The 27,380-nt window shown below is 40.5% G+C and overlaps 3 protein-coding genes across 5 annotated transcripts in view; 1 reads left to right on the top strand and 2 right to left on the bottom strand.

Annotated features, from left to right (window-relative positions):
• Positions 1-628: 628 nt before the first annotated feature.
• recql4 (RecQ helicase-like 4) lies at positions 629-14,175 on the bottom strand. 3 transcript variants are annotated; one of them, XM_085148502.1, is made up of 29 exons: positions 13,450-14,175; positions 13,263-13,376; positions 13,139-13,172; positions 12,974-13,056; positions 12,692-12,838; positions 12,177-12,334; positions 10,462-11,539; positions 10,296-10,378; positions 10,119-10,218; positions 9,764-9,941; positions 9,344-9,454; positions 8,763-8,930; positions 8,583-8,675; positions 8,354-8,490; positions 8,159-8,242; positions 7,331-7,519; positions 6,948-7,130; positions 6,628-6,829; positions 6,232-6,425; positions 6,021-6,104; positions 5,188-5,325; positions 4,951-5,070; positions 4,571-4,796; positions 3,970-4,099; positions 3,713-3,879; positions 2,939-3,116; positions 2,603-2,756; positions 2,402-2,510; positions 629-846 (listed from the first exon to the last, which is right to left on the bottom strand). In XM_085148502.1, exons 2-29 carry the CDS (start codon positions 13,344-13,346, stop codon positions 725-727), a joined length of 4,734 nt encoding a protein of 1,577 aa, XP_085004628.1. In that variant the 5' UTR covers positions 13,347-13,376; positions 13,450-14,175; the 3' UTR covers positions 629-724. The 3 variants fall into 3 exon arrangements, with proteins under 3 accessions (XP_085004628.1, XP_085004630.1, XP_085004627.1); XM_085148504.1 differs by having other exon boundaries at positions 13,263-13,373; XM_085148501.1 differs by having other exon boundaries at positions 13,263-14,174.
• Positions 14,176-14,939: 764 nt separating this feature from the next.
• LOC146493165 (cytosolic non-specific dipeptidase-like) lies at positions 14,940-21,353 on the bottom strand. The gene is made up of 12 exons (XM_085148510.1): positions 21,182-21,353; positions 20,689-20,766; positions 20,189-20,332; positions 19,898-20,060; positions 18,281-18,369; positions 17,360-17,560; positions 17,160-17,244; positions 16,905-17,065; positions 16,630-16,794; positions 15,917-16,058; positions 15,341-15,488; positions 14,940-15,140 (listed from the first exon to the last, which is right to left on the bottom strand). Exons 2-12 carry the CDS (start codon positions 20,746-20,748, stop codon positions 15,074-15,076), a joined length of 1,425 nt encoding a protein of 474 aa, XP_085004636.1. The 5' UTR covers positions 20,749-20,766; positions 21,182-21,353; the 3' UTR covers positions 14,940-15,073.
• Positions 21,354-24,118: 2,765 nt separating this feature from the next.
• Positions 24,119-27,380, top strand: part of LOC146493164 (GTPase IMAP family member 8-like) — a 3,692-nt gene continuing 430 nt past the window's right edge. Inside the window, exon 1 of the mRNA XM_085148507.1 lies at positions 24,119-27,380. This exon is cut by the window's right edge and continues 430 nt beyond it. Coding sequence (XP_085004633.1) covers positions 26,032-27,380 — 1,349 coding nt within the window. The 5' untranslated portion in view covers positions 24,119-26,031.

The following is a 27,380-nucleotide window of genomic DNA, read 5'->3' as shown; positions in this document are numbered from 1 at the left end:
CTAACAAGCCTGTTTAAGCTTTCAGCTTGTTTTGTTTTTTAAAGAAATATGATGTTCATCACACCAACACAGATTCACTTGCTCACCAAGTGGTTCAAGAGAAGGCCGGTATATCTCTGATGCCTATAGATTAAGCAGCAGGTAGGAAAAATTAAGCTACAAAAAGAGATTTAAATACTTTACCTTGTTGCTATTTACAGTGGAAAAAAAACCAAACAAAACAATTCCACTAACCAGGTAATCTAAATGTTTACAGCTCAAAAGCTTTATATGCATCTCCTGAAGTGGAGTAAAGTTTTAACAATGGCAATAAAAAACTGGGGAAAAAGGAACACAAGTTCAGAAAGTGGCTCACCTTTTCACTAATCCTCTTAAATTTGGGTCATAATAAATTTCAGTCAAGTAAATAATTGTTATTCTTATCATGTTTAAAATTTTTGTTCAGTAATATTCATGCACACAGAGCACAAAATCCCACACTTTAAGTTTTACTTCCTTATGTCAGTTCGTTTCTGGGTCATGGATTTTATTTTCCTCACCTGTGAGGTTTTATGTTTACTGACCACAGATTTGTTCTCATCCTGAGATTTTATTTTTTAAATAAATGCATCTCAAAGACCAAGATACAAAAATATATTTTATTTAGTTTTTGTATACAAACAAATTATGAGACATACGTAAAAAAAAAAAAAAGAAAAATGATAATATTGGACCATCTGGTCGATCACTTGAAGCGAATGATCTCCTGAGTGGCCAGTCTGATGAGCTGGTTAAAGTCAAACTGGATGTACTTCCTCCAGTAACGTCTGTCTTTGCCGTAGGTTTGAGCCGGATAACACGGACTGCCTGAAACACAGGTTGGATTTATTTAGCTTTAGTTTATAGAGGTTTTTACTTCAACATCCACAGCTGAGGGAGGAAAGGCCAAACAGTGAAATTCATACATGAAAAATAAAGCACACTGTCAACTTCTCCTTAGTTAAATATCAATGCACAATTACTATTATTAGCTGTGTTTAACTGTGGCTAATAACAAAAGGAAGGCTAAAGATCAAGGCCTATAATTCTGGGAGGTGCTGGATAAAATTTATTCTAATAGAAACGTGCCACCTCAACCTTTTTTCAGGTTGACAGCCAAAGAATCCCAAAAGAGTAAAATAAAATTCAAATGTAGGAAAAAGTGAGAGCGATTATCCCTGTATCTGCGGTTATTACACTCTTGCATAAATCCAGATTCAGGTTAGTCTCAGACTGTACCGCTGAAACCCTAATGGAGGTCTTCATAACTTTCTCATCTACATCACTGCACTGGTGTCCTCTTTGGTATGTTCAGAAGTCAGCTGCCAGAGATCTTACCTGCATCAAGTCCTGGCAGCACAACACCCCCTGGTCAGATCCTATATCTTCTTTAAAAATCCTTCTCTTCACTTATCAGAACCTCTCCTCCCCTACACCCCATCCCAGACTCCGAATTCTCCTGATAAAGTCGTGCTCTCGAGTCCCCACAGAAAGTCTTCAGTCCTTATGTGGGGACTGTTCCCCTCTGGGATTTGTAACGCCCAGCTTTGGAAATTTCAACAAGTAGTTATAATGTCAACTGTTCACAAGGTTTTTTGTCTAAAGACACCTTGGGTTCTTAAAAACATATGTTATAAACATCATCATCATCATTATTATTAAAATCATTTAATGTTCTTTCTGAGAACTTATATAAATTAAAGATAAAAGATAAGTGTAAGGAGGGAGTTAGACTTTTGAAATTAAGAGTCCATTGGTCAGCTGAGAAGTGACCATGTGATTAGCTCAGCTCCTTATTTTCTTAGCTATTTATCCCAGTTTACAGTTGTAGTGAGGAGGGAGTCCATCCCAGTACAACATACAGCCTGAACACACTGACAGGTCAACACAAAGGCCTCCCAAAACCTTTTTTCTCTCTTTTTTTACATAACACATAAGTAATTTCATTCCATGCCTTGACAGATAATCTATAGCAACAATTTTCTGACGCTATCTAGCTTATGTTTGTACACTTTGAACTATTAAAATCTCAGCAAAACTGAAAAGTCCTAAATTAGCTCTCTAATGACCTCTAGAGGTTTATAGGTTCGCTGCTTTGAAGTTGATGTTCTGACAAACAAAAAATCTGTGACCAACTATTCACAGCAGACAGGCTTCAGCAGACTTTTTTAAGTTGGATAATCTGGTGCCATTTAAAAGGAGACATTCTGAATATGTGTAAAGGTGAATGTAAACATGCAAACACCTCCACATTTATTGTAAAGCATGAAGTACTTCAGTGAGAAGGGTTGGATAGAAAATTGCTCTGGTCCAAAAAAAGAAAAAGAAAAAAAACCTACCTGCACTTATGCAGGTAAATGTGTGTGCGCACGTGCGTCCTCACCTATGCCGTGAAAGATACGAGCGACAGCCCTTCCAGAAAACTTCTCGTCACTTCGGTTGGAGAGGAAACTTCTGATGTCGGATCTGATTTGATCCTCCCAATCCAACAGCTAAAACATACAGAGATAAGCCGAATCGTTCACAGACTTCACGTTAACTACAACTCCTGAAAAGTTTTCCACATTATTTGTCTTTGTAAAACCTTATATTTGTCGAGCTCCTCGAGATCAAAAGGTTTGAGAGCGTGGTCCCCGTCCCGCCTCTTATCAAAGTACTCGGACAGAAGGCTTTTTAACTGCAAACTGCGGCTCTCATCCAGATCGTCTACACAGGACAGTACGCTGCAGTAGGCAACACTGAAGCACAGCGAACACAAAGTCAAACACTAAAGCAGACAGAGGGTAACTGCACACAAAAAGACAAACGGTCAAAGCTAGCCAATACTGGAAAACAGGCTAGATCTTATTTAAGAATAAGTTTGTTTTAATTAGTGGATAATCCATAAAATCAGCGGATAATTAAAAAAAGCTTAGCGTACCTCTTGAAGGCCTTAAAACAGGCCGTCAGCTGGTACAGCTGCGTTCTCTCTTGGTCCTGCACTCGTTTATGGAGGAACTGACAGACTCGGTCCATCTCCTCATCGCTCAGGTCGCCATAGGAACGAAAGTAGAACGAAGGACTGGAGAATTCGACGAGGACGCCGCTACGTCCCGCAGCTGAAACAAAAGCATTTTTGACTGATTATTTCTACTGCAGCCCAGCAGGAAAAGAAGGAAGACATCCAACAAGCATCTCACAGAACTAAATTTAGACTCAAGGTTAGACCCTAAAACCACAGAGGGACGATCAGACTGACACTGACGTTAGAAGGCAACAGGGCATCCCTACATGTATAAGCAAGTTGTACTTTTTAAGGGCTTTTAGTAAAACTTTAAATTAAACCACACTTGCAAGGAAAATACATATAAAAGGTTAAATTGTCTTAAGAACACAAACTGATGTCAGGAAAATTGTAGGTACAGTAAAAGTATCTATGGAAGCCCGTTTCCGCCTCTCATACTCTCAGTGATGTGAGACCCTTCTGAACCGAATTAAAGGCAGCTTAATACTTTTTAAGGTCTTCTATTACTAAATGTATGTTAAAGACATTTTCAGACTTTATAAGGGCTGAGATCCTCCCTGCAACTACCTGTGATCAAGAGTAAACTGGTCCATTTTCCATGGGGACTGCCTGGATTGTTATTGCTGTGAATGTGTGGATACTAAATCGATACTAAATGAAAAAAAAGCAAACATGAACTCATGAACAAACCTCTATCGGTGCTCCACTGCAGCTGCCTGAGTCCTCTCTTCACGAGAGGGAGCTGCCATCCCATAGTGTCCGCGACCTCGACAACATCAAACTCAAGCTGGTCGCACTGCTCCACCCGCTCGCCCGCCATCCGCCGCCTGGCCAACACCACAGCGATTGGAGGACAACTGCAGAGAAGAGACTAATTTAAGACGTCTTAACCATAACATTACAATCACAGACGCACACGTTCATGTGCCCGGCCAACATTGTCATACATTTTAGTGATTTTCTGGAGCTGCCTCGGCCCATCGTAACAGCTGACTTTACACACAGACAGAGTGGGGTGGAGCAGCTCCACGAAGCGCTGTGGGTGCAGCTCCAGATAGCAGAGCAGCGTTTCCACACCTGGAAAAACATAAAAAAGGTTAAAATTTCAAAAACACTGAGAGTAGTTGTTGTTTGCTGGATTTTAGAGTTTTTCTTGGGAAATTTAGGATGAATTTCTGTAATCTACACGATTTGTTTTGTTCTGTTAAACCAGATAAGAATAAATACGAGTGATTTTATTAGATGGTTTTCTTATTTTAATGCAGCATTTGCTCCAGTTTTGTATCATTTTATTTGTTTTCTAAATTTATCTGTTTGAGCGTAATCTGGTTATAGCTTTTTGCTTTCAGTGGATTCAGCGCACAAGCCACTAAACAACCTGCGTGGATGAGATCAGGCTTAAATTCTGTCTTAACCTCGAGTCAGAAATAATTTTTAAAATGTTTAAAGATTTATGCTAATGTGCTTTCCGTGTACAAATCAGCCTACACCTGTTCCTTTTACTGTCTTATCAATCAATGTGATTTTTTAGTGTACGTTTCCACTCACCTTCCTCCGTGATGTCCAGAGCCTCAATGGTCTCTTGGATGGGAATCGCTCGTTCGTGCGTGTGACAGACTCGCTCCCTGGGCCAATCACTGCGCTCCTCTTCTTGGTCCCTCTCCCGGTTATCTCTCAGGTCTTCTGTCTGTTTTTTCATCTCATCCTCATTTCGTTTCTCTCTTTTATCGTCGTCTTCTCGGGTGGCTAGCCCAGCAGAACTGACATCTGATTCCTTGCAGTAAAAAAAGTCATGTTACCAAAAAAATTCATGAACTAAAAAAGTAATTATGAAATTAGCATTTAATTATTTTTTTCTCAATAGAGAAATTTTGTTTCAATTTCTCTATTGTGTGAACCGATCAGAGACCAGTTCCCACTTTACTTACAGGTGCAGCAGCAGGTTGTGATTCATCTTTGTCTGACATGTCTTGCTGAGCAGAAGAATTCATGCTGCTCTCCTGATCGCACACATCCATCACCTCCAACAGCTCAGAGTCTTCAACATCCTACACAAACACACAGACACACAGTCCTTTACTTCATAGAAAGTTTGAGTTCTACATTCAAAGACATTTCTTCAGGCTAAAACACACTCACAGACAGACAGACGAAGGAGGAGTTACCTTGAAGACTTCCTGCTGTTTCTGGTGTATCTGTTTACATTTGCATGCTGGGAAAACTTTCTGCACCAGTCTTTTCACCGTATAGTAGTCCACTGTGTCTGCGTAGATATGGCGACGGAGCTCATGGAGGTCTCCACCCTACAATCACACACAGAATGACATGATATTATTCGTATATGCAATATACACTCACTGGCCACTTTATTAGGTTCACCTCTTCACTTCCTTGTCAGTGCAAATATCTCATCATCAGACAATCACACTCAACACGACAGCAACTCTATGCATTTTTCACATGCACACGTTCGGTTGGAACCTGCTGAAGTAAAGCGAGCACCAGAATGGAGAAGAAAAATGATTGGTGGTGGTGTAACAGTGTGATATTTTCATGGCACATTTTGGACCTCTCATTACCCACTGAGAATCACTTAAACACTGCAGTCTACATGAGTATTGTTGCTGACCATGTCCATCCCTTTATGACCGGGAGCATCTCAACTCCTCTCTCTTACTTACACAAACATTTTATTACAAACTGATTGTGCATCTGACAGAAGGTTCATGATTCCACTTTCTCTCTGGTTTATTTGGGGTCATGTTATCTACACCGACACAGAACCCCCTCAAAGATCATTATTTATAAAGTATTTAAAACGGGATTTGTTTGAAATTGCCAGCTGACATTGAGGAAGTTCATTTCTTAAGCACAGTCACCCATCACAACAAATGTGTACAAAGACCTATTTTTTCCAAGAACTGCAATCCCACCGCATCAGTACTGCTTTCTGTAACTACATCATTAACGTCAGTAATATCACAATTTTAAGACTCACCTCCGGGTCCAGGAAAAGGTGACAGTGAGCCGGCTCTCCATCTCTTCCTGCCCTCCCAATTTCCTGAACGTAACTCTCAAAGCTCTGTCAACAAGAAAAACAGGATAAGATGCCCCAAAACAGACTAAAAGAGAAAGTTAAAAAATATTTAATGTATTTTCAAGTCCAGTATGAGGAGACATGAGTCAGGATAGAGCCGAGCACTGCCCACCTTAGGCATGTTGTAATGGATGATACCACGAACATCAGATTTATCCAGGCCCATGCCAAACGCCACTGTGGCCACCACGATCCTGAGCTCTCCGCACATGAAGTTGTTCTGCACGCGTCGCCGCTCTGACCCCGAGAGGCCGGCGTGGTACGATTCAGCCTGCCATTTCAGTGGTTTACGAATCTTCTTCCGAGCTAAATACATAAAGGACAAAACCACAAAGTCATGGAGACTGAAGGAAATAGACTTCACCTGTAATTAATGTTATCTTAAGTTATGTACCATAGACTTCCATAACACAGCATAGGCTCCATATACATATTTCACTTGTTCCCCTGCCATATCAACTCTCTCCTTACTAGTTTTTAATTAATCACATTTTTAAAAAACACTTACCCAGTTCTTTCTTTCTCTGCCCTACAGGGTTGTTTTCTGACCGACTGCTGCTGCTGCTCTTCTTGTTTTCTTTTAACAGCACCCCTTGAAGGCAGGTTCGGAGAAGTGCCGCCACACGCACCGTCTCCTCTCTTCTGGTGCAGTAGACGATGATCGAGTCAAGACAACCAAACCGATCACCTTTCAACAAGGAGACTAAAGCCTAAGACGACAATTGCACACATTGCAAACTCATTTTAGTAAGAGAAGGACTCTTGGATCTAGAACTACTAAAAATCCACAAATAAATGTCAGTCAGGACACAAAAACACTCATTTGACCTGATCCTTTTCTCTATCCGTGGACACAGAAAGATTCAGGTTTGGAGGCACAGCTGCAGATCTGACAGCAATGCCGGCTTGATCACTGATTTCCAGATGTTTAGCGATGTCCAGAGCAGTGGACAAAGTGGCTGTAGCTGTGAGTCCTAGCAAGCATCGTACTCCCAGACGCTCTCGTAACACCTACAAACAAGCACTGTATTAAAGACTTAAAGAGATTATCAAGAGTGATACCACTGTTCTAAAGACAGTTTACATAAATTTGACAGAACTTTTTACTTGTTTCAAACTGGAAAGTTCAACACAGTGAGTTGTTTGAACAAGTAGCAGAATTAACATCACTTGTGTTAGAGTACGATGACCTCCAGGAATCATCAACCCACCTTGCAGAGTCTTAGGTAGCAGGGTCTGAAGTTGTGGGACCACTCTGAGACACAATGAGCTTCATCTATACAGGCGAAGGCCACAGGAGGGAGTTCCTGAGCAGAAGGAAGACACCCTGAACCTGAACCTCCTCCCCCAACAAGGGCCTCTGGAGAGAGCAGCAGCAGACATACCTGGCCTGACTTCACCTGGAAAAATAGCCGGAGGCGAATACAAGGTATGAACGGAAAATAATCAATAATATAGTCAAGTTTCAAATAAACATAGAAGTCAATTAATTCACGCCTTAAATTATAAGATAAGGTGCTGTAGAAGTCGGCAAATCACAAGCAAAAAGATGAGGAGGGACAAACTACACATTTTGACTTTTTGTGGAGAAAACAGCTGTTACTTCTGTGCAGAGGTGTGCGAGCATATGGAGCTGGGACCACATCTGCACACACCTTGATCTGACTCATTTGAAATTCCAACTCTATCTGATTTAAGACCATATATGGATATTTGTATTCACACTGGCATAAAAAAGGGCATCTGAGTGTTGCAGAATACTTATTGCAGAAAAATAAAATAAAACTCAATTCAGCACCAAATACTTATCTGATCCTGTTTTTATTTTCTCACTTTCAACATCTGTTTGTAAGATTAACTATGTGAAACCATTTATTTGCATCCCAGCCTAAGTAGTAGCCAAAGTTGAAGTAAGACAATGTGATTGGATTTATCGATCCAATAAGAGGCTGTTCATTTTTTAATGACATTAGCAAAGAAGTTGTAATCAACGTGGCTCAGTCTCACTCATATCTGATTCTTGATGCACTTCCTTTTACCTTTTCTATCGCTGCTTCTCGCTGTTTCATCGTCATATTGGAGTGGATACAGGCCGCCTTGAGCTTGGCTGGCAGGCCAGACAGCTGCACAAAAACACAAAAAGATATTCACCAAATACATTCTCAACTCTATCATTAGTTTAGAGAAATTAGATTTGCTCTTTGCCTACAGCCATCAGGTGTACAAGTGTTTACCTGGTCGTCCATTAGAGAGACGAGAGGCGATATGACCAAAGTGATGCATTTGGATCTCTGAGCATAGAGGTAAGCTGGGAGCTGGTAGCACAACGATTTGCCCATCCCTGTTGATAACACTACGAGGGTAGACAGACCTAAAGGTGGAAACACACAAACATGTACAGAGAGATTGTAAATTAGCAAATGAGTGTGTGCAGATGAGCTTATGAGTGTGCACACTACATACCCGACAGGATCCTCATGATGGCTTCCTCCTGTCCTGGTCGAAATGACTGATAGCCAAGATCTCTTAGAGCTGAATAAACATCTTCAGGTGTTTCTTAATATGAAGAGAAAAATCAGTTCTTAGGCCAGTGTACTGTATGTCTATTTTTCAGATTTCATGAGATCGGTGTGCAGTCCTTACCCTGGACTTTTCCATCCTCTGGGAGCTCATAAAGCGGCTCCATGGGTGGTGGAGGAGGAGGTCGTTCATAATCGGGGCGAATCACATTCAGCAGCACTTCATCTTTACGCTTACTGTCCACTTCCTGTTCCTGATCATTCTGCTCCTCTTTAAAAGTGGACGCTGCCACTGGAACACACAAACGCATCAGGGTCTAAACACGCACAACTTAGGAACACAAAACATCTGTATTTGACAGCTTCGTTACTTAAAACAGCTCAAATTTAAGCTCTAAAAATAAATGTGCACAAATTTACACGAACAAAGTGTTAAAAACTTTTTTCCATTAATGAGCAGATGTAAACATACACCTCCAGTCTATGTGTTAGCTGTAGAAAACATAAGGTTAATAACTGTTCTTATTGTAAAGTAAGAACAGTTATTAACCAGATAAAAGATAAAACTAAGTTTCACATAATGTCATTAATATGATGCACAAAGTAAAACTTAAACAGTGCATTTATGACACTGAAACTATGCAGTCAGGCATAAGCCGACTAGTTCTGTCGGAGAGCGGCATGCAATCAGGTCAACAGATGTACCCTGTGGCTGAGGTTGTAGTGTCCCAGTTGCCCTGGCAACTTCCTCCAGGGTGGGTAATTCAAACGGCTCCTCCTCAACCGCCTTATCGTCAGCAACAGGAGGTGGAGGGGCTGCAAAACATATCAGAACTTTTAACAGACCTGTGATGCTGATTTCCAGCTCTGAAACTTTATTTTTGGACTCTAGTAGAGTAACTCCGTCATCCTTCAGATAAAAGACGAAATGCAGGGCTTCGCTCAAGCTTTGACGAGAGCTCTTCTCTCTTTACAGCCACCCTCCCTACAGGTAATCTTTTTGCTAACTGACTTCCTCTTACTGTGGCCGTGTTGACGGCACTAAGGACTGTCTAGAGCAATCTGAAGGAATCACAACAAGGTGAGATATGCATTTAATAATAGTTATTGTTGTTCCTGCATCACCTCGCCCTTTGCAGTCAATAGCCCAGTGTCCGGTCCCTCCACATTTGTAGCAGGTGTCACCCTGTCGACTGAGGCCCCCTCTGAAACCCCCTCTGAAGCCTCCCCATCTTCCTCTGCCAAAATATCCCCCACCTCCACCGAAACGCTCTCCCTTCAGCTGGAACTTCTGCATGTACAACTGCAACACCAAGAAGACATTTATGACACCAAGAAAATATAAAAAAAGCATTTTTATTACTCAGGATACAGTTTGTATTATAACAAGGACGTGTTATACATGATATAAGCATAAACTCTTTGAGAAAGTGTGCACTTCTTCCCACTTCTTTTTGATAGGTAAACCTACACAAAATACCTGTCTGCGCAGAGCAATCCCTCTCAGGGCATAGCCTTTGACATGAGATTTCTTCTTCAGGTTTATTTTCACAAAGTTCCCCTCAGCTCCTTTTGCGACTCTGTTAAAACAGGTAAACAAACACATGTAGAAACCTTTCAAAGACATTCTGCTTTCCTCACATGCACTTTGTCCTACCTGGCTCTAGCAGACTGTGCCCGATACATTTTGTTAACTCCAAATTCTTCTTCTATGTCTCCAAACAAGTTCTCTTGGGGCATCTAGACAGAAGCAAAGCTACATCAGATAATCTCATATAACCTTAAAATAAGACATACAATGCACCCTCCAAATCCCCCCTTGCCTTTTTTGGTCCCTTGGTTTCTTCCTCTCCTTCACCCTTTCCATCACCTTCTTTTTTCTTGCTTCTCTTCTTCTTTCCTGCTCCTCCGTGAGCTGAGCTGGGGCTAACGTCAGAGCTCTCCTCTTTCTTTCTACCACCTCTCCGTCTCTTTTTTACTCCTCCTCCTTCTGTAGTGTTTCCCTCCGTATCACCCACTTCTCGCTGCCTCTTCTTCCCCCTATTTTTTGAAGCTTTAGTTTTTGGACTGCTTTCATTGTCATCATCAGCTGTTATATGTGATGTCTGTCCTCTTTCCATCTCCTCCTGTCCCCTCCTTTTCTCTTTGCGAACCCCTTCTTTTTTGCTTTTTCCAGAGTTTGCAGCACTAGTAGTGACTATTTTAATCCCTGTTACACTCTCAGACTTTTTACCTCTTCCCATTTCTAATGACTCCTGTCTTTCCCTCTCTATATCCATTTCTTCCTTTGCTTCTCTATCGACTCCTTGCATTTCCCCTTTTAATTTTTCTCCCTTTTCTGCCATCCCTTGTTGCTCCACTTTCATCTCCTGGTTGCCTGCTCCAGGCTTCTCCTCTGCTCCCATCTCTCCAAACACCTGACACCTCTCTAGCCACTTCCTGTCAACAAGGCTCAGCCTGCTGGCAGGAGAAGGCCTTGCTCCAAGGCCTCTGCCTCCACTGAAACCTCCACGAATCTGTGGACTTCCGTTAAAGCCAATTACACTTTCACCACCTGCAGAATCGGTACCTCTATTCTGAGTCTTTGATGTTTCAGCATTTTCTTTTACATCTCCTAAAATGCCTTTAGTTTCTCTTCCCATAGTTCTGGCTCCTACTTTTGAAGCCCCTAAATTTCGCTCAGGGGATAAGGATGACAACAGGGAGGAGGATCTGATGGGAGAAGGACTTAAAGCAGAGGTAGTGGACTGTGAACTAATGTCTTTGCTAATGCTACAGCTACCAGCAGCATCTGCAGCTTCATCATTGTCCTGTCTGAACGTTTCGAATGGTTGAAACGGCTCTTCAGGCTCTGCTGGTTGGAGCGTCTTTGAAACCAGAGATCCCAGGCAAGGATTCATTCTGTAAGCAAAGACGTGATAACAAGGAGGGCTCACATAAATCCTCACAAAGTCACATTATTCCAGCTTTTTAAATAGCTTTTTAAAGTGACACAAGCAAAACAACTACTTAGTAACCGTTTTGCTTGAACACTCAAAAGTAAAAGACAATATTGGATTCTCCAATATCCAAACTGCTTTATTTTGCAATTCAATCATCCTAATAGCAGTGTTAAAAATAAAAGCAATCAAATTTTTATAATAAAAATGAGAGAAATAGTATCTTGGGTATAAATTAAAATTAATTCCTTTTCCTTATTTTCTGGGTATATATATAAGTAATCCATATGAGCTAAAAGCTTTTACTAACTGAAAACCGTCACTAAATTAAAGCCAGTTTTTTCATTAAAGGATTTAGAAACAGTTATCCACGTCTATGTCATCTCTTAGCTTGTCTAATGCATTTTCTTGTATAAAGGATTTGCAACTTTCATTCTCCCTTTCTTAATTCCAAATACAGCTGCTCGGCTCTTAAGAAAGAACAGCGCATCACTTTGGTCCAAAAGTAAATTAGCATCTATGCTCACAAAATAACTTACTTATCACTGAATAACACTTGTTGTTAACATGAATGAAATTCTTTTCCTTGATCTAATTACCTTGGTGAAAAGGGGCTGAATTCAGAGTCAGTGGTTGTGGTCTTGGCAGTGGCAGCAGGAGAAGTGATGCTCTTTGTTCTTATAGTTTGTTCATCTTTCAAGGAGTCCAGAGGTAGCCGACCAGGACGGTGCATTTTCTTCAGTGACACAGGCCTCTCCTTCATTAATAATAAATAAATAACAACAGAACAAACATATTATCACATAATGGCAACTTTGGTAATTTCCTGATTTCAACATATCATTAGTTTATTTTATTGTTTTCTGTCTACATGTACCCCCCCCCCCCCCTTTATTGAAATAATTAGCCTTAAATTTTTTCTATCAATTGCATTATCTTTGTATCACTAAACAACACAACATGTAGCGAAAATGAAATTAAACTAAGTCGCTCAGCAGCTACCACTGGTTAATGTCATCATCCTCACAGATGGTCATCAACAAGTGAATATGGTCCTTTTTGCAGGCAAATCAGTCTTAGCACAACAAGTTGAATAAGATGTAGTGATTCTCACCTTACTGATTGAAGCCAAGTTGTTTTTAAGTTTTAGGCCATAATACCGAGAAGACGCCTTCAGACTGTCTCTGTCCTGGGATGTCAGTTTGGGAGATGATGTCGGCAATGCACTGCGGTTCAAGTGGGATCCCCAACAGTCGGACTCCTTCATAGACAGAGACAGAAAACAAAGCAACAGCCTCATTGAGAGATTTGTTCAGATATGTTAGATATTTATTAAATTTGAGATTAAAACACAAACGTCAGACAACGATGGACACAAACAGAGCCTCCTCATTACCTTTTGGCTGTGAGTATGCCCGTTGGCGGCCTCATTGCTGTTCTCTTTGGCTTGTTTTAAGCTGCGGTATTCTTTATACAAATCTGCAAGGAAGACACCAAATAAATCATAATCTTCACTTATTTACACTACAGCTGGAAATTCATACTGATGGTGAGCACTCACTTCTGGTCTCCTCTGGAGCCCGATCAATGTCCTCCTGAAAAATGTACCATTCAGCGTTCATAAACAATAATACTAAAACAGGTAGCATGCTAACAAAGCTCGTTGTTGTTAACGGTTAAGTCACCTTGTTGGGTTTTCTCTTGTGCTCTTTGACAAACCCCTGCTCCCAGTTTTTCAGCAAAACTTTCACGTCATTGTAGCGATCCATGCTGAGGTGGACAGGGCTGTTTTCAAACTGCTGTCGGGCGATTTTCTGTTATAACATTGGCGTTATTGTTCTTTTTTCAAAGAAAGTAGCAACGTAAGCTTACATGTTTATCCTCTATTAGCTGCTTTGGCTTCTTCTCACTCCAATTAACATCTCTGCGAGTGTGGCAGATGACATGAAGACATTTTTGTGAAGTATACAGTAACTATCAAAGCTCCTTCCGCCGTGTTGTTTACGATTTTCCCGCGCCGGAAGTCGGCTTGTGTTGCCAGGTTCTTTCCTGTATCCTCCGATCTCACGAAATTGCTTTTTTGGTGTCAAACGATTGAGTTCAAGTATTTTTTTTTTTTTTAATCATTAATGATGAAATAAAATATAGCAATGAAACAACAGCACCTTTAATACATAGCTGTGAAGCACGTAAGTTTATCTTGCAAGACCTCAAATTTCTTAAAACTCGCCACCTCATTTGTCAAGCAGGCACTTCCGCTTAGTTTTGACCCGCCTTCATTAAAGAGACATGGACAGTTTAAAAGGACTCAGCTCTTTGATCTATGGCTGTTTATGGGATACATTATACTGTAAACATGAAATTCCTATAAGATGCGCATTTTGTTATTACAATTGTCAGGACTTCAGGCATTTTTAAAAAAATAATAGTAATAATGAATTACTGTGATGTCTCAAAGCAGACATCAAGTGCTACTTGTTTAAGTAACTGAGCCTTGTTTCACCACAGTGCGAGTTTACTTTTATTGTTCATCTATAGCTGATATATCAGACTGAATTAAAGAATATAAATGAACATATGTCTGAACGTTGACAACGCTCTCCTTCCTGCATCTTCTCCTTCACTCTCTATTTTAATTTTTTTCCTGCAGAATACTTACCTGCACCTTTATTCTTTAGTAAATTTTGACTTCTATCATTTCTTACAGAGTTTTTTAGACATGGAAGGATTCATCGAGAGGAGGTGCTGCTTCATTAAAAACTATTTCATTACTTCATTACAAACAGCTCACCTCCTCTGTGTCCAGAAGAACACAAAACACTATTTTACCATCAGATCCTGACCACATGCTTAATAACAAGAATCCAGATAGATAGGCAGATTTATTTTTTGTTTTTTTGTTTGTTTTTTTATGGACCTCATTGTCACATTGTATGATGAACCTCATCTGAGGTCTAACATTATTCCTCCTGCCTGGCAGCTCCATTTCTTCTCTCTCTCTTGCTGCCTCCTAACATGCTTTCCGCCTTCTCTTTCCTCTTGTCTTTGGCCAACAGCAGCACAGTTTCCACAGACACCCTATTGGCCAATAGCACCAAGGTGGTTGTTGTTAATCCTAAATGATCCAGTATGGAAGTCTCATTATGTATGAGCTGGATATTTCCTGACAAAAATTGCTCCATCTCCAAATAGTACCAGCCTTTGGTCATGCTGCTACCACTGATGCCTCAATCACATTTGACAGCTTCTAAAATAAGCTTATCAACATTTTACCCTGTTGTTGTCAGTTATGACAGTAAGCAATGCACTGCATCAAAAGTAAATCCTGTTACATCATGAAATGAAAAGAAAAACAACTCAAAGAAAGTAACAAAGACATGTTTATTATCAGCAGGGTGTATAAAACCGTTCATTGTGAAAGGTAAACCCACAAAGTTTATGGTCTGAAATGAAGGATGAGCATATTTTACACCTGTCATTATGAGACACCATCAAATCACTCCAGCAGAGAGACCTCATGGAAGTATGCTCCCAGCAGCTTGACTCCCTGAATGTAGTTTGATCTGAAAATGGAGAAATAAAGCTATGACAACGGTTTATAATTAAAAAACTCACTTTACCTGTCATTAAGTTCAGCACAGAAATAATCTGGAGATGACGAACATGATCCTCTTCTTTTACTGCAATATTTCATCCGTTTTATCAATAGTTCCTACTTGCTCCACATTTCAAAAGAAGTGAAACAGTGTGAGCTGTGACCAACCTGTTGATCTTTTCATTCTGAGAGTGAGCTCCATCATCAGAGGACCCTACAGGAAGCAGCATGACATTACGGCCTGTGGCCTCCTGGAAGGTCAGGGTGACCGGGATGCTGCCGCCCTCGCGAGTCAGATCAGGCTCGACCCCGAAGACTACAGCACAACGAGGAGGATAAGACTTTTTTTGTCACAACAAAACTGGATACACTTCTATCAGTGAAAATATCTGAAAAAGACTTAAAAATGTTCACAAAAACATGCATATAACAAAAAACTTATAAAGATATGTACAAGGCTTTTAGATTTTAAAAAAAATGTGCTTGTCTTTGTTTTTAATGTCCTGAAACATCTGTCCGAGGACATGAGCTGAAACATGACAAAATATTTTCCTCTTAAAGAAAAAGTATCAACATGTAAACTGTAATAAAGTCAGTTGTATTATAGCAGGAGAAAGTGTTTTACACTTTTGTAATACAATAAACACAGAACTGATTTTGACTTTGTATCAAGATAACAGAAATGGGTGAGATTGAGTGAACTCCCGCTTTAATCTAACAGCTTTTATCATTAAGTCCCTGTACCTGTCTTTATGGCCTTTCTCCCTGCCATGTAGTGTGGGTGATTGAAGTCTGAGACCCAGGCTTTGGCCCCGTGGCCCATGTTCACTTTCAGTTTATTGGGGGTTCCCAGTTCAGCAAACTTCTTCTGCAGATGATCGACGACCTTGAAGAGGGAAAAAGAACTTAGACTTGTTGAAGCTTTTATGCAGAAACAACCTGAAGCTAATCATGTGGCTACTTCCAAGTGGCCCACAGTCAGTCCAGGCTCAGATTTAGGTAGTAAAACGTAACTAAATCTCTTTGTCATGTTAATTAAGAGTCAGTTCTAAAAGAAATTCACTGTGTGTGCAAAGGGTTGAACTGTATTAGGGAAGGCAAAAGAAAGTGACTTGATTGGTTGGTTTGCCTGTATATTTTAATGCTATGACCTGTGACATTGGCATTTGACATTTCTGTATAAATAAAGTTACCTTCATTCACATTAAATCACTGCCCACTGTTTTTTGCTTCATAATATAATATATTTATAATATTTCTCATTTTCATACACTGCAGTTTCTTTTACACACTTCTTTAAAAAAAAAAAAAAAACATGGCTGAGCAAATCATCTGAGCAACTAACTACCAATAAGTGGCAGAGATACAGAGATACATCGTAACTGCTTGCTTATAAAAAGATGACTTGGGTTAGGTGAGTGTTGTATGCCATCATTGTGACCTATCACAGTGTTTACCTGCTTCTCCACAGCTTTAGGGTCCATGTCAGGCACAAGGCGGATGGAAAACTTGCCGATGACCTTGCGAGGAATAACCGTCTTGGCTCCTGCTTCAGAGAAAGCCCCCTCAATACCATGAAGGGAAAGAGAAGGATATCTCCAACGGTGCATGAGGATTTCTTCCTATGGTGGAAGAAATAAAGAACACTAGTTTCAAAAAGTGTGAATGACCCAAAATTATACAGCACATTTCCACCATTGAGTGATGTGAACAACATAAATAATTTCTTTGCCTTTGTGTCATGCAGCAGCCGGCCAACCCCCACATCTTTACAGTACTCATCCAAGTCAAAGTCGATCTTCTCGTACAGCTTTTGCTCCTCTGCTGTCAGAGGCGCCACACTGTCATAGATCCCAGGAACCAAAATCTTACCCCTTTTGTCAACCAGGGAGCCTGTGCAGGAAGTCACAAACACATGATTAAAACTCTAAACTGCTGTAAAATAAGGTGTGTGAGACTAAAAATCACAATTATCAGCTTCACTTGCCCATAAGTGCGATGAGGTCGGTCATGGCCTCATGAACAGAGCCACCAAACACCCCTGAGTGCAAGTCCTTTTCACCACACTCCACCTTGATGTTGGAACATAAAACATTATTTTAAAAAACACGGAAAGCTCAAGTATGCCCTTCTGATAATGAAACACTGTCCCCACCCCCCACCAACAATAATCCAACAGGACTTCACCTGAAGGAAGAAATAACAGATTCCTCTCAGGCCGTAGGTGATGCAGGGTTTGTTCTTGCCCAGCCAGTAGTTGTCAGAGATGCAGATGTAGTCCACGTCTTTAAAGAAAGTGTCCTTTCTAGAAAACACAAGATCATCCAGACCCTCAGATCCAGATTCTTCCATCCCCTCGAAGCAGAATTTGATGTTGATGGGAAGGTCCTGCAACAAGAAGAGAGATACATAATAAAAAAAATTCAGGCTCATTTTCTAGAGTTGAAATAATCTCTTGACAACAAACGATCTGCAAATCAGTGGAGTACTTTAACACAGGAATAGAATAGAATAGAATAGAATAGAATAGCACTTTATTATCATTGCACATGTACAATGAAATTGCACATGTACAATGAAATTGTGGGTGCTCCACTGAATAAATGTGAATAGCAGGTAGCAGGAATGCATGTTTAAAAATAAATACTGTACATTCACCAGCTGGGATTTATTTGTTCTGACTAAACACCCATTAATGAAATTCCTGCTAAAGATTTACTCTAATTATAAGAAGATCCAGAGAGCCATATCAGAAAGCACCAAGTAAGGAAAAACTCAACAGATCAAGCTAAAATAATATTTTTTAAAATGATACAAATGACCCACATATCCTTTTCGATATACTATTCTGCTTTATCATCACTGTACAAAAACAAAATAAAAACCTTGATAAGAAGTAATGGTATACATTTTCAGATACTGGAATAAAAATTCACACCTCAATATACTCCTGTCAGTAATTTTAATTTAGTTTTCAAACACACCCATCTTAGCATGTCAGGCCACAGGGTTGATTCTTTAGGACACACTAAAATATCATGTCATCTTTAAACTATCTAAACTTGAAACACCTTTTGTTGGCCAGCTTAAATCTGGCAGTAACTGTACCTTTCCGATCTTCTGATACGCTTCAATGCAGTTAAACCAGGCCAACACTGGACCCTTGTCATCAGTAGATCCTCTTCCATAGAGCTTACCTACAAAAATAAAACTTTATTTCAGTTTCAAGGTTTTAATGAGAAAATGTTTCTAAGGTTATGCTTATTACATAGTCAGCACACCACAGGCCCTGATTTTAAACTTGGAGGTTAGGGTTAATGATATGAAATCCTTGTTTATGATACAAAAAAAGGTCTGCAGCAGGTTTTGTAAAATGTGACATGAGCAGCACTAACACAACTGAGCAGGCAGGAATGAGACAGTGGGAAGAGGATGTGGCATTTTGTGTCAGCTGACTCTCACCAGAAAACACACAAGACCATGTGTGCTCAATTTTCTAGCTGAAAAAAAAAAACTGTCCTACCTGTCCCATAAAAAAGTTTGTTTAAATGCAAATATGTACTGAAATGATGCAACATAAAGAAGATCTAAAAGAGCAGCAAAAAATGGTTAGGTTACCTTGTGCTACACAGTATTAAAGAGTCTGTAAGAATCTCTGTGCACAACAGAGTCAATCTGTGTTGTTTAACATAAAACAAAGAAGCCTTAAAGGGTTGAAATTATTCAGGTGCAGCTTTTGCATTACTGTGTGGAGCATAACAAAGCATAGACACCAATTCAGGAATGCTGCAGTGACTTAGTTATGTGAACAAACAAATGCAGTCTGTGAAATAAAGGACCAGTCATGACTCACAAAGAAAAACGCCTCACTTGAGCGTTTTTGCCTTTTCACAAGCCGAGTGTGTTTCACAATTCTGTCATGTGAACCTTTGCACAATCCTTGAACCTTTGCTAAATGGAAGTGTTCGGTCAAGGTCTCAACCTTAAACTCATATGATGGTAATGGCCCACATCTTTTGTTTTCTTCACACCTTGGCTAATGTGATGCATGATTAACAACCCTCAGAACCTCCTGAGAATAACTATTAGGGGTTAAATACCTGAGACACACAACCATTTGTTTTAGAACTGAAGAAGTCTCTTGGATGAGAGTTTAAAACTTAAAGAAGGCCAACAGCCTTCTTTTTTCATGTTTTTAAGACCCTTCTGTGACTCGTTTTGTGTTTCTTATCTTTACCTGTTAAAAATACATTCACCCAGTGTTCCCAGTCTACATAGTTAAGCTTGTTGATAGCATGTTTTCTCTTAGTTATGCTACCTTGCAGGATTCACACACCTCACTCCACACTTCGTCATCCTGCACTACCAACCTGCTGACTGGAGTCCTCATCAGGTTATTACAATGTTCTGATAGTAACAAACTGCCTTTATGCTGCTCTGAAAATTAATTCTTCTTCATCTTTTAGTTTTGCCATCTATTCTATCTACAGGACAGTACTGCAGCTCATTTTTTAGCCATATTTGATATTATAACTTTGCTAAACCAAAAACTACCCGGTGTAACTTACAAACAGCTGGATACAGAATCCTTAAAGTTTTAATCCTCATCTATTTTTACAAGCACAAAGCGCATTCCAGCTGACTTCAGTTGCATAACTTTCCAGCTCAGAAACAGCTCCAGGGTTCTTTTGTGCAGGACACAGGCCAAAAGTATTCTCCTCTTACCGTCTTTCTCCACCAGAGTGAAAGGCTCTGTGTCCCAGCCGTCACTGATGTTGGCTGGCTGAACATCAAGGTGCCCGTAAATACACACCGTCTTCTTGGCTGAGTCTGATCCTAACTGCCCCAGGATGATAGGAGGCAGGGGGATCTCCTCTCCTGAGGGAAGCTGCATGAATGAAACTTAATCTGAGTGACAGTTTAACAACAAGGTCCATTTATGGTGAAATTTAAGTAAAGAAAGATAATGCAATGTCCAAATCATTAACCCATTAAGAAATGTAACCAGTGCAAGACCTTCTGCTTGCCAACGTCCACCAACTCCACAGTCCCTCCCAGCCTCTCGATGTCCTTGGCTGCCATCTCCATCATTTTTTTGATCTCCCCGCGCTTCTCAGGCCAAGCAGACACACTCTGGACACCCACCCACTCAGCCAGGCGCTGAGGACAATTATGAAAAAGGGATTTAAAGAAATTAAAATGTTTTTTTATAGAGATTTTTCCTTTTGTTTTCTTTTTGTTTTTTTTACTATTTCATGCAGTTACTTATTGCAAAAGAATGAGCCACAATGAGTTATTCTTAGGACATTAGACCCACAAAATTTGACTCGAGCAGCAGTTATAATATCTGGTTTTACAGCTGGAACTGTACTATAATCCCAGTTTAAGTGAAGGAGTTGCAAATCTGTCCAGTTTTCAGTTAGCTCAATACGCCATTAAAAAAAGTGATGCAACATCATGCAAAAAACGTAATGATTAAGCAGTTGCACTATATTGTTTTTTCTGAGTGATCTTACCTGCACATACAGGTCCTGGTGGTGGTCCACATACTTGAAAAGTTCAGTGAGATGAGCCATTTTTGGTAGTGATGGGAGCTAAGGGTTAAACAAGCAGATTGGTGTGAGTCCACGTCTGGGTTTGTGCAGTCTTATGAGAGGACAAATCCTTCATGCACGCATGCACTTCACACAAATAATGAGATTTCCAGCCAAACTCGTTTCACTTCATAATTTTGCAGAACTATAGCTGCAGTCGATTGAAGCTGCAGGCTTTCAGAACAAAACAGTGAGAAAAAAGCCAACACGTATAAGGCTTACATTACAAAGATTTGCCATAAAATGACAATAAAAGAGAATTCTCATTTCAGATCTGCACAGAAGGTTAAGGAATTTATTTTTTTTTAGTTTTATTTGGGTAAAATGTCATTTAATTGTGTGAAGAAAGCCATAAATGACGATCAAATTGTGTCATGCTGAGTGAGAATTTGAAAATAAAAAATGAAATACTCACATCGTAATTTTCCACAGGTGTGCACTGAATGCCAACAATGGCAAGTGAAGTGAAAGTATCTTGGGTGTAATCGCTAGGCAAAGCGAAAGCAAATCAGGTAGGTAACACTCCATAGCTGAGACCTTATCTAGCCCTATCTGACAAATACGTTTCCTGGGCATGTCTGAACTGCAAAGGGAACCATTAAAATCTACCTGTCCCATAAAACAGACTTACTTTGTTTTTATTCCGGTGTTTCAGATTAACTGGTGTCACAGATTGACTAGTGTTGGTCGAAGATATGTGTGCTAGACTTGCTTTTCAGGAGCCGCTAGCAAACCAGGAGAACGCAGTCAATATTTCGTCTTTAAACATGCATTCGTGTGCTTGTTGTTTTTGTTTTGTTTTGTTTTAGATTTGAAAAAAGAGTAAAGTGCACGTGATTTTATCGGGAGTCGCTAAACCCCAAAGAACAGGCTGAAGGTGTCTGCGCTGATAGGTTAAAACAGTGGTTCCCAAACTTCTTTTGCTAGGGCCCCCTTTAAAACTTAAAGAAGGCCAGCAGCATTTTTGTTCATGTTTTTAAGACCCTTCTGTGACTTGTTTTGTGTTTCATATCTTTGCCTTTTAAAAATACACTCACCCAGTGTTCCTAGTCTACAAGAAAACCTCCCCCCTCCCCACACACTCACACTCACACAAACACATCCTCCAACCACAGCAAAATTGGGTAGCTGAACCACAGGTGCAAAAGTAAAGAAAACAACGAGGAAGGGGAAAAAACAATTAAACAAATAAAAATAAACTGCAAAAAATTACAGGCTGCAATAAAATAAACCACTAAACTAACCATCTTTAAGGTTTAATTGTTTTATTTTACATGCCCCCTCCACTGGGTTAAAGTGTTTGATAAATGCTCTTACTGCCTTTGTTATGATTCCCACACACTTTTTTGTGATAGACAAAAAACACTACAGCACACTCAGAGTGGATGTTTGACTGCTCAACAATTTCGTGTTTCGAGTTTGGTGTTTAACACATCAGACACACCTCTGCCTGCAGCTGTCAATGTTTTCAGACTACTGCGTTGACGTCATGTTACCTGGAGCATACGGCTGTCACACGGCACATCAAACTGTGACTATCACCAGTTAACGTGGGTGTGTTGGCTCCTGATTTATGTTGCAGAAACAGAGATTAAAGATCAGGCACAACACCTTTTGTTATGTTTTTATTAAAATAGTTTTATTGTTGTCCGAAGATAATATTGATACTACTGATGGTCAGATGAAGCCTCAAAGCTTTCTGTCCAATTGGTTAAAAACAAGGTTTCATTTCTCGAGACTTTATGTTCACACAACCCCCCACCCTCTGCTGGTCAAAACCTTTATTGTCATTTCAACTATTTATCTTTACTCTTAGCTGTCTTACAGCAGTGTCGGTGAGAATAATTATAGCCAAGTATAGAAATAAAAAACACTTTCATAATCTAATCCTTCTGTGCGTATGGTTCATTCATTTATTAATCTAGTAAGATCTTGGGTGTTGTTCCTGGGATCTGCTAGAGCCACTCACCCAGCTTGGGGGTCTGTTGCCTTCACCTTCAACCTGGACAGTGGTTTTGACACTCGCTAGTCCTCAGTGTCCTTCCTTCCACTTAGTGTACTGTTTCATGGTGCTGGGTTTGGGGTGAAATCCTCCATGCATGCTCAGGAGCTTCCTTTTCTTGATGTTAGTTGCTTCTGTCTCCTTCTTTGGTCAGCTTATCCTAGCAGGGTATCTGATCACCGGTAGAGCGTAGGTGTTAATTGCCCGGACATTCTTCTACCCATTCAGTTGACTTTTCAGGACTTGCCTTACTATGTGGATGTCCCAGGTACCTATAGCTGTCCTCGATGTCTGCAATGTTGCCTTCTGGTTGTATAATCCCCTCAGTTCTAACCGCCTTCCCTCTCTTTGTTACCATCCAAATACACTTCTCCAATGTCATTACTGTAGATCATAGTAGTGTGGATCAGTGAATCGATGTGTCGTTCACTCCTGGTATACAGCTTGCTGTCATTCATGTAGAGGATTTGCTGACGATTACGCCTTTCTGTAGTTGGTTTCCCTAGCCAGTCTTGTTAATGATCTCACTGAGGGGGTTCAGGCCTATGTGGAACAGCAGTGCGGAAGACCACCTCCTTGTTAAATCGATTGGCTTGAAGTTGGACTGATGTTCACCACAACGTCATCAAATTTCTGATGAAGGCACTTAGGATCCTGTTGATCTTGTATAGCTCAAGGCATTCCAGGATCCAGGTGTGCTTTCTATCAGTAGATGGTGTTTCACCCCTCTGGTGTTTCTGCCCATTCCTTTCCGTGCCAAGTATTGAGCCATATGCCTGATCGTCTTAGCCGCTATGATGCCAAACAGAAGCTTCCATTTGGCACTGAGGCAGGTCTTTGGCTGGTAGTTGGATGGGACCAGTCCCTTATGGTGATCCTTAGGAATCAGGACTGTCCGGCCTTCAGTGAGCCATTTTGGATGTGTCTCACCTACTAGCTAATGGTTCATTTGTGCAGCCAGACACTCATGGAGTGCAGCCAGTAGGTGTGAATCATGTTTGGTCTTGGTGCTTTCCAACTCTTCATACATTTTCTTAGATATCTGCCACAGTGATTGTTACTGGATCCTGTTCAGAGGTCGACATTTAGATCCACTGTGGAGGTAAACACAGACAACACGAGAGCTCTCGCCTATCAACGGGGTCCTTAGCTGTGATGAGTAACAAACACTCCTTGTTTATTACTCATCACCACACAACTGAATACTTTTCCCTCCAAAACACAGCAACAACACTTCCTGAGAACTTGGTGTGAGTGGAGCCCTCCAGTGGTCCACCACAGTGTATGCTTTTGCTTCCTTGCAAGTAAAACAAACGCAGTGAAGCCTGCTGCTCTGTGTCTCACTTTTTTTTCCTCACAGAGTCTACACGCAGATCTGAAACAGCACGAGAAACATGACTGTTGATAACAAGATTTGTGCCTTGCTGCATGAACGCTACAGAAGTGATGTACAACAGACAGATTGCACCAAACACAGACATCACAAAATTACACATCTGGTGACATCCAACCAGCAAGTATTTGCTTCTTTTTCGTCCTATTAAAATGTCACTCATTCAAAAGGAAGTGTTAGCAGCAGACTCAGACCATGGGGTAATAAAGAGGAAACTATTCAGCAGAGACAGAAACCACACATCAACTGCCTGTAAAAGACGAACATGGCCAGCAAATACAAGCGACTCGGCAAGTACATTTAAAAAGAGCAATCTATAATATTAGTGTTAATTAAACAGTAATAGAACTCAACACTCACTTTATCTTTCTTAGGTTTTATCTTTATTTGATCTATTCCTCTCACTGGTGTCCTTTGTTTTTACAATAGTTGCCGTTTTTGTGTAGTTGTTATTGTAAAGCAGATTGTACATTATGATCTAAATACATGAGCAAAATGACCAACGTAAACATTAATCGACCAATGTATAAAAAAAAACCTTGATGGCAGCAGTTTGTAGATGACACGAGAAGTAAACACAATTTTAACACTTTTGACAGAAAAACAAAGGGAAGGTTTCGGTTTCGGTTTTTGTAGCTTCTTCTGTTTTCTTGTTTGTGGCTTTTGTTTCCTTGATTGACATGTAGATAGAGGACGTACAGTGCAGGAAACATCTGTAGCTTCTCTTATCATCAGCAGATTAATGCTTAAATGATCAGATCAACTTTTCTGGCAAGGAAACATGGTGTTTTTTTAGTGACAGATGTAGCAGTTCCATTTCCTGAATCACTTTGTTGTACAATAAATTAAGTATATTTAATGAGGTCATAGAAAACGTTTACCTTGATACTGTAAGTAATGTAAAAAAAAATAAGATGTCAGTGGGAAGGCCACACGAGCCTCGCTCTTCTTCAACCACTCTTTGCCTTTTTCATCTCACCTCTCATAGCACATGATCAAAAATGGATCGACATCCATTTTAAGGTCCAACTAGACATTGTCTCCAAACGTCTCAGGGATCATCCAGGTGTTTTCTGTCCAAACTGAGATGAGCCTTTATGTTCCTTTTGGTCTGCAGTGATTTTCTCCTTGAACTCTGCCATGGAGGCCATTTTTGCCCAGTTTCTTTCTCATTGCTGAATCATGACCTTAGCTGAGACGTGAACCCTGCAGGTCTTTTAAGTTGTTCTGGGTTAAGTAATTTTGGTCTGAACAGGATAATGTGCACAGTCAGGGGTTAAAGTGGATTCGGCAGGTGGAGGAACCCTAAAATCAGCTGTAAGGTCTCAGTGTGGGTAAAAGAATCAAACTCTCAAACTCAATCATTTCTATTGAGCACTCCAGTAGATGTTCTTAGTGTACAGGCTGTGATCAGCTGACCTGCTGCTCTTCGTGCTTGCACACACCAGATGTAAAAAAAAATGTTTCATAAGTTGTCCTGGTTGATTCCATCCTCTACACTGACAGAGCACTGTTAATGCTGTCTGATTTCTAGATGGTATAAAGTTGGTATGAAGGTGAATTTAAGTCAATTAATCTCTGCTACACTTGATGTAAGCTAACTGTGACCATGAACCCACAACCACTGTGCAGCAGTCACACACTGTTCTTTACATTAAACCCAACACAGTGCAGCAAACTAACCCGTTTATTCTGCACAAACCTGCAGAGACAAACATACAAAAAAAATCTGAAATCAGACACTTTTTCACACTGTTTATTTGGTTTTACTGATGTTAACACAGTTGCTGATGTTAAAATTTTCTAATTTCTTTAAACAGAGTCAGGGGAACCACAAAAGAAGAATACAAAAGAGAAACCAGAGCTCAGGATGGTGCTTGTTGGAAAAACTGGATCTGGAAAAAGTGCATCAGGAAACACCATCTTAAGAAGAGAGGGCGCTTTTGAATCTAGATCATCTTCAAGCTCAGTAACTTCAGTGTGTCAAAAGGAAACAGGAGAGTTTGAAGGTCAAAAACTGGCTGTGGTCGATACTCCCGGTCTGTTTGATAATGTTAAAACTGAAGAGGGAATGAAAACAGAGATCAGGAGAATCATCTCCTTTGCTGCTCCTGGTCCTCACGTGTTCCTGGTTGTGATCTGTGTGGGCAGATTTACAGACGAACAACGAGAAACAGTGAGAATCCTTCAGCAGATGTTTGGAGTATACTTAGCACACTACACCATGGCGTTGTTCACACGTGGAGATGACCTGGAGCATGGTGGAGTCACCATAGAACAATTCATCAGGGAAAATCCAGCTCTCCAAGACTTCATCCATCAGTGTGGAGGAGGATATCATGTTTTTAACAACCGAGATGATGACAATCCCTCTCAGGTCAGAGAGCTGCTGAGGAAGATCAACACTATGGTTCAGGGAAACGAACGAAGCTGCTACACCAATGAGATGTTCGGAGAGGCTAAGGAGTCCATGAGAAAAGCTGAAAAAGACTTCAGGATTGTTGTTGTTGGGAAAACTGGAGCTGGGAAGAGTTCATCGGGAAACACCATCCTGGGAGGAAAAGCCTTTAAAACAGCATCTGCTTCATCCCCTGCCTCAGTGACGTCAAAGTGTCAGCAGGAAGCAGCTCTGTTTGATTTTCAAACCCTGGCTGTCGTTGATACTCCAGGCCTGTTTCACTCTGTGTTTACCTTAGGCCAGGTGAACACAGAGATCAATGGATGCATCTCACTGGCTGCTCCTGGTCCTCATGTGTTCCTGGTTGTGATCCAGCCAAACATATTTATAGATGAAGAACAAAAAACCCTGAGAATCCTTCAGGAGGTGTTTGGAGATGAAGCCGTTCGTTACACCATGGTGTTGTTCACACATGTAGATTTGAATGTATGCATGGAAGAATTCATCACTAAGACTCCAGCTCTTCGTGAATTCATCTGTCAGTGTGGAGGACGATATCATGTTTTTAACAACAATAGCAGAGATCCTGCTCAGGTCAGAGAGCTGCTGGAGAAGATCAGACTAATGGTTCAGAGAAACGGAGGAAGCTACTACACCAACAAGATGTTTGAAAAGGCACAGAGCGCTATAACCAAAGAGATGGAACAACTTCAGAAGAAAAACCCTGGGCTGATGGCCACTGAAGCAAGATATGAAGCAGAGAGAAAAAACAAGTTTATCCGGGGCAGCTGGGTTGGTGCTGTTGCTGGAGCTGCTGCTGG

The sequence above is a fragment of the Neolamprologus multifasciatus genome, chromosome 22, assembly GCF_963576455.1.
Source record: "Neolamprologus multifasciatus chromosome 22, fNeoMul1.2, whole genome shotgun sequence".
Lineage (NCBI taxonomy): Eukaryota > Metazoa > Chordata > Actinopteri > Cichliformes > Cichlidae > Neolamprologus > Neolamprologus multifasciatus.
The sequence above is the reverse complement of the archived record's forward strand: the minus strand, read 5'-3'. Positions and strand labels throughout refer to the sequence as shown.